This window comes from Branchiostoma belcheri, unplaced genomic scaffold (assembly GCF_001625305.1).
Source record: "Branchiostoma belcheri isolate BF01 breed outbred unplaced genomic scaffold, Haploidv18h27 scaffold67, whole genome shotgun sequence".
Lineage (NCBI taxonomy): Eukaryota > Metazoa > Chordata > Leptocardii > Amphioxiformes > Branchiostomatidae > Branchiostoma > Branchiostoma belcheri.
In genome coordinates, this window is record NW_017804320.1 from 476,367 (window position 1) to 488,594 (window position 12,228).

The window sequence follows — 12,228 nt, forward strand, 5'->3', positions numbered from 1 at the left end:
ACTACCAAATTGACACCACCAAATTGCAACCCATATTTCTAGACTCACTTACTATCCAAGCTTAATTCAGTTGTGAGGTTGCATTTTAGATATCTATAATAAGAGGCTTTGATGAAATGTTGACAAGACAGTTTGAAAAATTGAAATTTGACCACAAAGTTGGTTTTCCAGAAACTGAAAGTTGCAGATAGTATTTTCTTGATTTATGTGACTCAGTTACAGATATCCCGATCATTCTGCATGGTTTGATATTGTTAGTTTGAAAACCAGTATAGAAAAAACATTTGAATTTGTTCAAAAAGAGTGACAGTTATTATGTTAATCTGTCCCTGCCATTGTTTTCGGTGGCTGAACCGTCTTGGATGTTTATTAGTTTATGTGGTTATGGGGGTCAATTCACTATTCAAGCTGCTGGAGAAGCCACAGTGGGGAGTACTTCCTTATTGCGTCGCCCTGGGCACCGAATCCTCCAGTTTAAATAGATTACATGTATAAAAGTACTATTATACAAAACCCTGTAAGTATAGAATTTCCTCCTTAATTATGCTAATAAAATCCTCATTTGCATAATTTGCCTTTAATTATATACAACTCTCTCTCAGCTACCCACACACCAAAAATGATGAAAATACGTTGTTCCTATATGGACTTATTGGCTTTTAAAGATTTCGCCTGAGTCTCCTGCAGTTCCAGAACAAGCTGCTAGAGGGACCAAACCCACGCCACTTCTTCCTGGCAGGAAAAGCTATCTGTCACCAAAAAGACCATAACATGTTCAGGGCAAAAGATACAAAAACCGGAAGTTCTGCTGCAGTACCAAGATCATCCACCAGGAGGCCCATATTTGACCTTTGTCTTCCTAAGACCTACCAGCATACCAAATATCATCACAATCCATAAAGGCGTTATGAAGTTATGCTGACTACAAATGTGCGAACACACACGCAGACACACAGACAGACAGACACACGCACACACACACACACACATGTACACACAGCCATGCCAAAAACAATACCTCCATTTTTCATGGAGGTAAAAAAGGATTTCTTACATCCATGTAGTTTGAAGCTGCATTCTTGTTGATCCAACGGGTACCTCGCCATACTGGGCACACAGGACAGGTACAGAGTTCTCCTGTGGAATAGGAAAATACAATGTCAGTATCGTGCCAAGTAGTAACACATCTAGAACTACAGTATGGCACTTGTACCATAAAATAAATGTATGAAAACAATAAAACATATTCGTATAAATATATATTTTCAAAAAAGTCAAGAAGTAAAAGCTATCTACGTCAGAAAGTAGCTAAAACGTACACTGGAAACCTATACTGGCTCCGGTGCCTTTTACTACATTGTACCAAGAGCAAGATTGCCAGATCTTCCTGTTCATTATTATCGTTGGTAAATTCTACTTTTCACGCATGCAGTGCTATACATGATTGAAAATTAAAAACGAAAACGAAATTTAAGATGCAAAGAGGGAACATACGTGAGTCTGTGTAACAAGATTCCGGATGGGTGGAGCCACATGCTGATGTCGTGATCGCTCCTTCCTCTTCCGCCGCTCTTCTTCTTCTTGCTGACGTCAGCAGCTCTCCGTACGGCCGTCCCAAACGCCAGGGGAGGGGCCCACATGAACGATGCCGGTACCGGGGCCCAACCACGGGACAGGCCGCGGAGACGGGCGTCAACCCAGGCCATGCTGTACTCCACCGTCACCGACAGGTTCTGCAAACAACCAAGACAAGAGATTCATTTTTTTTATTCCAACATGTAATCCCAAGACGTGGTGACGACACTCAAGTTTTTTTCAACTTATATTAATGCCGTCACCAACACAGGGGACAAATACATGACAGGACAATACTCATTTTTACCTGAGCGAAGTGAGGAAAGTCGTTTAAAGTGCACAAGATCGGTGGCATGTCAGGACTCGAACCCGGGACCTCTAGGTTCCAAGTCGCGCACTCTGTCGCTACACCACACGACCCCACGTGTGGTGTAGCGGCATTCAAACTTCAAGATTCAAACTTCCAGGACATTTTGTTTCACTGGGCACTGTAAGAATATTCGACACTGAACAAGACTATTTCCTGAGGGGGGTGAAAGAGGCTATTTACATCACGGCCCATCACTCTTCACTTAACTATGACGGGGGCCGACATCGTCTACCTTTGACCCAGAGTTGACATCACAGTTCAAAGAAGCCACGTGACACGCCCCACTCAGTCTACTGAGGACGATCAGAGTGACAGGTCGAAAGTTCCAGGTGAGAGAACTTTTTGTGTTGGATCAAAAGTTTTAACTTCAAACATGTAACTACCAAGTTACACAGATGAACTTTCATGATAGTTCCAGAAAGTAGGTGTACAGTGAATGCATTATTGCGAAACGTTTACTGCGGTATTACACCATTTTTATCGTAAACAACATAGAGAAGTACAAGACACAGTGGTGAGCAATTCTAACAAATTGCTAAAGTAGCCTCACAACTGACCAAGAAGAATGCATACAATGGCAAATAACTATAACAGCAAAAAAAAAACCAAGGTTAATGTTATATATTGAACACTGGCATATTATACCATCTTAAAAGATGCAGTAAGGAAAACATTAGTCATTAAAATCAATTTCGTGCTTAAAGCCAAATGTTCAATGACACTTAGCCTTAGGTTGGTTGGTTTTCATAATACACTGACCGCGTTCTCTTCAGAAAGAGGTCCAACATGAAGAATCTTCACCGTCGACGTCACTTCAAGTTTCTCTTCTATCAAACAATGACAAAAATATATATTTTAAACGTTGCTTGCTTCTTTAAAGCATTGTCAGTAAATTCAGCGTTTGAGGACATCAAGATTTTTTCTGACCCTCTCCAATAGCCCTCATTGAGTGTGTAGAGCATAAAGAAGAGAATTACAGGCCCACTTGTAATGAGAGTATTGGAGATGAATTTCATTTTGTTATGACTTGTCCCACCTATAGAAAAGAAAGGGATTCATTGTTACAGACTATCACTACTAAGACAAAATTCACCCAATCTGGTACACAGTACGATACAGTCCATGAATTATTGTCATGTCCAACTACCATATCTGCTTATGTAGGCCAATTTTTGTACACATTTATTCCATAAGCGAGAACATATCATCAATACATGACCATATGGTAACTCAAATACTGTTTAGATAGTAGTTTGTAGTAAGTAAAGTTTTGTAGTAGTGTTGTATTACTGCCATACATTGTGCCTTGTACGATTGTTGAGCAATAAAGTTCATATCATATACTTTAAAAATGCCGATAAAACGTTGAGAAACCGCGTGTATGATTGAGCCACGATTTACTGGGAATGCAAATGAAGGACACCAATATGGCGGATAGTTACCTGTTTGTGGGCTGACGTTGCTGTCGTACCCTTGAGGCATGTTCTCCCCTGTCTTCCACCCGTTCCACTCCTCCTGCGTCGCGTTGTCCTCGCTGGCCAGCTTAGACTTGAACACCGAAGGGTCTTCAAAGATCTTCTTCAGAACAGTCTTCCTTTCTTCCTTCACTTTTGCATGGCTGGTGTCATTGGGTGCTCCTAATGTTGGCAGTTGGGATGCGCTGCACACTTGCGGTGTAGTTGCTGGTTTCATTGGTGACACAGGAAGATCTGTGTTAGTCGGTTCGATTGTACTAGGCTTCGGAGAAATAGTAGAAGTAGGAGTAGCAGTAGTAGTCACAGCAGTAGAAGTAGCATCAGTAGTTATACCAGTAGTAGCTGTAGTAGTAGTAGTAGCGGTAGTAGTCACAGCAGTAGTAGTAGCATCAGTAGTTTTACCAGTAGTAGCTGTAGTAGTAGTAGTAGCATCAGTATTTTTACCAGTAGTAGCTGTAGTAGTAGTAGTAGTAGTAGCATCAGTAGTTATACCAGTAGTAGCTGTAGTAGTAGTAGCAGCATCAGTAGTTATACCAGTAGTAGCAGAAGTAGTAGTAGTAGCATCAGTAGTTATACCAGTAGTAGCTGTAGTAGTAGTAGTAGCATCAGTAGTTATACCAGTAGTAGCTGTAGTAGTAGTAGTAGTAGTAGTAGTAGCATCAGTAGTTATACCAGTAGTAGCTGTAGTAGTAGTAGCAGCATCAGTAGTTATACCAGTAGTAGCAGAAGTAGTTGTAGTAGCATTAGTAGTTATACCAGTAGTAGCTATAGTAGTAGTAGTAGCATCAGTAGTTATACCAGTAGTAGCTGAAGTAGTAGTAGTAGTAGTAGCATTAGTAGTAGTAGTAGTAGTAGTAGTAGCAGCATCAGTAGTTATACCAGTAGTAGCTGTAGTAGTAGTAGCAGCATCAGTAGTTATACCAGTAGTAGCAGAAGTAGTTGTAGTAGCATTAGTAGTTATACCAGTAGTAGCTATAGTAGTAGTAGTAGCATCAGTAGTTATACCAGTAGTAGCTGAAGTAGTAGTAGTAGTAGTAGCATCAGTAGTTTGGACTGCAATCAGAAAAATTATCAGCAATACAGTCGAGATTTCCATTTACTATCTTTTAAATGGATTAGGCATTAAATTTTATGAAAGACTGGAGAAGTCAATAAAGTTAGACTTCAGATAGTGCCAACTTTAGAATAATGCATTCATACACACCATATATATCTTGGACCTAAAAACAAGTATATCTTACTTTGTGTACAGTTAAACCTAAACTTTCCATTAGGATCCTCTGTCCCAAAGCCCACATAGTTAATGACCAGTGGATTCGGAAAACTCATTTTGCTTGTCGGTTCTTTCTCTCCATCTCGCCCCACTGCTATGTGCAGTTTGTCCCTTCTTGTCCAGCATATCCAGAACTTTCGGAACTCGTTTGGTGACAAAATATCTGCATGGAGATAAAGGCATTTGTTTCCAACACATTACTGTGACAATAACGTATTGGCTACAAGGTACGTCGATGAAGGTTAGACATCCAGGTAATACGATACGCCAAAAAGCAGTTACTCAAGCAACTGGATATGATTTTGAAAACGCCAGACGTTTCAGCTAGTATCCACTAGCTTTCGTCAGTGGATACTAGCTCAATCATCATCATCATCATCATCATCATCATCATCATTCATCCTCCGTAGAGGTGGAGCATACAAAGTTAGTTCGCCACAACTGTCTGTCATACATCACTGAGAAAAGTTCATGTCCCTCCAAGCCAGTTTCAGTTTCAATAAGTTTCTTAACTGTTATCTTTGGGCGTCCAACTCTTCTCTTACAGGTATCAGGGTTCCAGAGTAGAAGCCTACTGGCTGGTTCTTCACTACGTATTACATAACCGGCCAAGCTTAGTCGTCGACATTTGACTACTGAAGTTACATTTGGTAGCGAACCGTATAACTGTTCATTAGTAGTGTGTTTCCACCATGGTGTATTGAAAACCACTCGCAACATCTTCGTGTATGTTCCGTTTAGTTTTCTAGAATGTGACATATTCATGACCCATGATTCTGACCCATACAAAAGAATTGTTTCAATACATGCCTTAAACACTAGCTCAATGATTTGTGCTTATAAACCTGCATTTCCCCTCTGGTCTCTCAGTCACTGACCAAAACTAGTGGATACTAGCTCAAATGTCTGACGTTTTCAAAATCATATCCAGTTGCTTGAGTAACTGCTTTTTGACGTATTGGTTACAAGATTTATAATTGGTTTTAAATGAGCAAAGGCTGTTAAGAGTGGAAAATATTAAATTTAAATTTGCCGTGTCTCATACAAATCAACATAAAATCCAGTATAAGAATGTTTTTGATACTTCATAATACCATTTGACAGTCTTTACCTGCTGTTGGCGCAATTAATGTAAATCCCCGTGTGTAGCTAGAGGTGCCTTCTTCGGTATTGATGACAGCAGACAGACCGATACGGACATTCCTCTCAGCACGCGCCTCAAAGACCACGGTTTGGCTCAAGGATGGTGAAATGATGTTTCCCAAGTCAAATGCGCAATCGTACCCTGTATACATGTCGTGTTGCTTTGGTACTGTGCAGCTTGATGCTAGACAAACGAAAATACGCCGACATCAAGACCGTTCTGTTCTGTCCAATGTTATTATTCGTCTTGGGAAGATATTTTTTTAGGCATAAGAAATATTTTTTTAATCTGTCTGCTTTCAAATCCTTTGCTTCATATATTTACAAACTAGAATTGAACATTGCATACAGACAAGATAAAGTACATAAACATAAGGGAAAATTTTCATGGGGAAATTTAATACTGCATTTTCCGGTTAAAGATAGGTACATGTAGTAGGTAACTAATAGATATATAGGTAATTTGTGATCTATTCTAAAGGATAAATGATATGTTTTTGGCATTGGGGTTGCTGAACGGTTAATATGTCTGTTTCCCGGGTTTATTATTATTTGTTTTGCGGTACTACATGTGTCAGTTATATATTTGCCATGCTTTTTGTTCATTTATTTCATTTATAAAACTCAAATCAAGAAAGATTTAAAAAAAACAAGGAAACCTGCACGTGAATCTTACCATAGCTAACAATTCGCAACGTACATTAATTATGATATCAATAAAGTGGACATGAGATACATTCTAGTTCGCGAGGGAAGGATACACTTTGCAAGACGTTCTATAAAATGTTTGACTTTGATAGGACTGCCTGTTTTTCCCTTATCTAATGTTCTTTGAATAAATCCCTTATCATAGTATTATTATAACAACGACATCACATATATTTAGAGCAGTATGTATATATGTAGTTTATCATGGTCAATATCTTACATTGAAAGGGTACGCGACTAATACTGTCAGTAAAATAGAAAACAGCCCATCATTACATTCCTTTAATGAATAGTTTAACAAAAAAAAAAGAATGAAAAAACAACCACAAGCCAAGTCTATTCTTTAAACATTTGGTGGGGATATTGAATCGTATGGATGTGTATCTTTACAAAGATCCAAAATTTCAAAGAATGTAATTTTCTTCATGACTCGCAAAATGACCAGTCTCTATACTTCCTGGTGCCACCACAATAGATAAGCCTGGGTATTATGTGAGTAATGATTTATTCATGACCAGGTGTGTTTACAACGCAGGAAATGTTGTTAGTCACGCAGGTAACACGGCGTCATTTAAAATTACACAAATTTTGGCCTTGAAAGGACGAAATAATGTTATTTGCACCGGCGTTTGGTGCCTTGAAGATAAATATAAAAAGGACACGTAAGCTAGAAAAATAAGAAAGAAGAAACGGGGTAATTTGGGTAATTATTCGAAAGGAAATACAATAAACTGCAAGCAAGTCTGTACAAAGCTTGACACCACTTAAACCATGCTTAACGTCAATGTATATTTGGCCATACAGAATTTTCCAGCTATCAACATTTGTTACTACAAATGATTGATTCATATTCCTCAACTGATACATGCATCTAAATTTGTTTGTTTGCTTGTTTGAGCCTTTGTTTACCTTCCTCGCAGTAAGTCCCTGTCCATCCATCTAGGCACGAACATGTAAACTGGTCCGTCCCATCTGGTGTTACTACACCTCCATTTTGGCAGATGACTATAAAGATAATTACAAGAATTAGATATTTGTAAGGGCCTACACACCTGATTCCATTACTTGACACGCTGTATAAAGTCGTTCAATTTTTTGTTACTTAATAATGCACCGAGTAGTGATTACCTTTTTTCAATATTATCTTTTATTTTTTTACGTTTTTTGAAGCATTTCACCATCGTTGAACTAGACTGATATAGCCTTCCTTTGTTTGTTTGTTTGTTTGTTTGAGCCTTTGTTTACCTTTCTCGCAGTAAGTTCCATTCCACCCAGCCGGGCACGAACATGCAAACTGCTCAGGGTCCGCCCCGACTGTTGTCACTGTACCTCCATTCTGGCAGGCTCCTGAAATAATTGATTGATTTCATTGATTTATTTAAATTGCAACAGTGCAATACACGCGGAACAGAGGCAGCTGTTGCTGGTGTTGTGTCCCGCACATAGAAACGAATGCTGGACAGACAGTACTCATTTTCACTTGAGTCTAGTGGGGAAAGTCGTGTTAAGTGCCTTTCCCAAGGGCACAGGATCGGTGGCATGTCAGGAGTCGAACCCGGGACCTCTTGATTCCGTCGCGCACACTGCCTTTGCGCCACACGACCTCACATACACTAAATATTAATCTGCTGTTATAATTGTTATACCTGTTTATTTCTTTAGTTCTGTTAAGGCTGGCACTATATAGGACCAGGATTCAAAACTAAAACTAAAATTTTCTGGCCATACATTGAGCTACATGTAGTTATTTATTACATGTAATTAAACCCTATAGCACTGAATAACAATGTTCAGGGAGGGAAATTGTAACATCAACAACTATACAGTCAAACATTTGTGATTTTACAAACCATTGAACAGTAATATCCCTGCCAATATTACATAAATGAATGAATGACTGGTTTGATATCATCATTATTATGATTAGCTATTAAAGTTATACTACATACTTTGGGATCTTGAAAAATGTCACATATTAATCTTTGTAAAATGAACGATAATTAGTAATGATAAAAAACGTTGCACTCTTACCTTGATAAAGCTGGCAGGTGAATTTCCGACGATGACTGCATCTCAGATCAATCCACGTGGACCCTGCTGTCCCAATGGCGGCACAGTTTTCGCCAAAGCCACCATTCGGTTCTCTCCCACGCCAGTTGTCATAGCCGGTTGACGCGAGGGTCTGTCCGTCCTCAAACACCCAGCGCCCTTCTTTGTCGGCGTCACTCAGCCCGATTCAATTCGTATGCTGGCCGTCTCCCAGCTTGTAGATAAACCTGTTGGTCGCATCGTCCCTCGGCATGGCTAACATCCCCCCGTCTGCGGCACACGTCTGCTTGGCGTTGTCATACGTCTTCCGCTGATTGAAATACTTGTAGCAGACGCCGGTGTCGTTGAAACGGGCATAGCCGTCCTTCGGACAAACTATAGGGAAAAGAATGGCAGTTTGTTACCTTTGCCAAGAAGGTAATATGTTTTCGTAGGCGTTCGTGTGTGTGTGTGTGTAACCACGATAACTCAAGAAGGCTATGATGGATTGTCTTAATATTTCGTAGATGGATAGGTCTTCATCAGACGTGAAACTGGTTAAATTTTGGGGCCCCTAGCGGCTTGTCATGGTACTGCAGCTGAACTTCCGGTTTTGATATCTCGTGATCTAGACATGCTAGGGTGACGAAATTTGGATGGTAGGTAGCTCTTGTACTGGGGAAGAAGTAACGTGAGTTTCCGCCCCCTAGCGGCTTGCTCTGGAACTTCAGGGCCATCTGCTTGAAAATTTTCACAGAAAGATAACTCAAGAACCGGTTGACGGATCGTCGTGATTTTTGGTATGTAGGTAGCTTTCATGATGCTTGATATAATTATGTGACAATTATGCAAATATGGATGTAATTTGCATAATTTATGGAGAAATTCTATAAATCAGCTGCATTCCATGATCATGATTCATGACTGCAATGCGGTTTCGCTGCGCCTTGCTTATAAATTTGCCAAGCACACCGGATCACCCCATACGCTTCTTGGTAAGCGTATACTGCTCTTTTGTGTCCAAACAAGGCGTCACCATCCGAAATGACAAGGAAGGAAACCCTCCACAACGTGCCCGAGCAGGGGTTCGAACCTAGGCCCGTGTGAATCGGCAGAATTTGAATTTCAGGCAGCGCCAAAGCAGCGAAGCCTCGGTTGGCCTTGGTTCATGGAGCGTAACGAGCCAAAACAGACAGGAGCATAAGTGGAATTCATGTCATTCTAAACTACATTTGTACTATACTAGAGTAGCCTGGAATCCACCCTTGAACGCCTTATGTGAAGGCAGAGCGGAGGAACGGAGCGGAGACAAAGCGTTCACGGATGGATTCCAGGCTAATACTAGACACGAAAATTGTTAATAAGGAAGGTAGAATTATATACAGGTCTCTTGCTTTACTATAACGTGTAAGGGCCACCAATGAAAACAAAATAAATGGTTATAAATTGTCCCGGTCGCAAACCATTTATACAAGCTAATAAACCAAGTACAGAGAAGGTTCCTTACCGTCTATCGATTCAGAAGCGACGACCAGAAAAATATTCCCAGCCAACGCAACGATTACGGCCAGGCCTAGGCCTAGCCTTGCCATGTTTTTTGTATGTTCGACCGCCACAAACGTCGCGACCGAAAATACGAAAAGTACATGTACCGGAAAGCCGCTCTCTTTGTACAGTGTGAGTATCTAAGGTCCCAAGGGGAATCAGACACTGGTTAGCAACGCGCTTCTGAGAACTATAGACGCAATAGAACTCAATAGGTGCGTGTGGATGTTAATAACCATATTGAGTAATGTCATTTGTGGGTCACAACAATGGAGAGTTATTATTTCGTGGCTAATTGATTCATTGGAGGGCTGGTGTTATATCTGTCCTGCATGTGCCCGATACTGAGCGTGTGTTATATGTATATTTGGTGGAGGGCTGATGTTATATCTGTCCTGCATATGCCCGATACTGAGCGTGTGTTATATGTATATTTGGTGGAGGGCTAGTGTTTAATATATCTGCCCTGCATGTGCCCGATACTGAGCGTGTATTATATGTATATTGGGATGGTCCTGTCAATAACACAAGTTTTTCCACTATTGACAGGATTTGTCCTGTCAATAGCAGAAACATGTGTACTATTGACAAGATGGTCCTGTAAATAACGGAAAAGTTTGCACTTTCGACAGGATGGACTTTTGACGCTGTTGACAGGACCATCCTTTTTACGACGTATTTTCAGGTAGCTTAGCCATCGACGTAGTTTAGCCATTCGCGTTCTTTGAGGAAATACAACATAGATGATTACGACTTTTTTTTGTAGGTTCCTCGCTCGCAAAATGCTATTATCTGGGCCGTGAACTACATATTAGCCCTCATATTGATACTTCTTTGCATTTCGTGTGTTCCCATTAACCCCCTAAATAGCACAAAAGATATACTAATGCTCTACGGTTCATTTCAACCAAATCTACTCAGGGTCGGAACGGCGTAGGTGCTAATTCAATACAGAAGGTGTATTGATGCAATGCAGCACGTATATATGCTTTACTCTGTTCCCCACAGCCCCTATACTTTACTGTGTTCCTCACAGCTCCCTACAGTCCCTGTACTTTACTGTGTTCCCCACAGCTCCCTACAGTCCCTGTACTTTATTGTGTTCTCCACAGTTCCCTACAGTCCCTGTACTTTACTGTGCTCCACACAGCTTCCTACAGTCCCTGTACTTTACTGTGTTCCCCACAGCTACCTACAGTCCCTGTATTTTACTGTGTTCTCCACAGTTCCCTACAGTCCCTGTACTTTAATGTGTTCCCCACAGCTTCCTACAGTCCCTGTGCTTTACTGTGTTCTCCACAGCTCCCTACAGTCCCTGTACTTTACTGTGCTCCCCACAGCTTCCTACAGTCCCTGTGCTTAATACTGTGTTCTCCACAGCTCCCTACAGTCCCTGTATTTTACTGTGTTCTCCACAGCTCCCTCCAGTCCCTGTACTTTACTGTGTTCCCCACAGTCAATAGTATTGTTTTATGAACTATCTGCAACATTCCGTACAGTCTGTGCACCAACGTAACATGAAAACGGATCATAATTGATCCAAACATGAACGCAGCAGTTGTAAGTGAGATAGATGAAGGGTCTGGTATGTCCATCATCTTGAGACGCCAGGTCCTGATCTGGCTATGACATCCTGACAGAACCTCACCAGCTGTCATGGCGGCACGTGCAGCTATTTAACAAACGTCGCCAGAGCTATTTGAAATTCCAACCTGTTGTACCCGATAATGATGGATGTTATACCTGATGAGGTTGTGTGACTTTTTCAGCGATCACGTCTTTAGCGACCAGTTACAATAACAGTAAAAAATGTATATGAATGCTTCGAATTCACGTTACCATCAAAGCAGTGGCACTCCTACCCTCCCATGGAACAGAAGTTTAGGTAACAGTTTTTGAAGTTCATCATACTTCTGCTAGAGGGCCTGAAAGAGCTGTGCAGGGAGCTATGAACGTTCACAAACGTACAGTTCACGAAGAGGTAGACTAAATGAAACTGAATTTAGTTATCTGTAGTAAGAGTTTTTTTTAACTTAGAAGGGTTTCTTGCAATCGGCACAGTGTGTGGAGAAGATCTCAGTCACATCTACAAAGACGTCTGATAATGGTGA

General features: G+C 40.8%; 1 protein-coding gene across 1 annotated transcript in view; it reads right to left on the reverse strand.

Annotated features, from left to right (window-relative positions):
• Positions 1 to 1,640, reverse strand: part of LOC109483877 (glutamate-gated chloride channel alpha-like) — a 10,637-nt gene extending 8,997 nt beyond the window's left edge. The window contains exons 1-2 of the mRNA XM_019787020.1: positions 1,495 to 1,640; positions 1,099 to 1,137 (exon numbers count right to left, since the gene is read on the reverse strand). Of these exons, the coding sequence (XP_019642579.1) occupies positions 1,099 to 1,137; positions 1,495 to 1,640 (185 nt within the window). The remainder of the gene's footprint in view (positions 1 to 1,098; positions 1,138 to 1,494) is intronic.
• Positions 1,641 to 12,228: the final 10,588 nt, after the last annotated feature.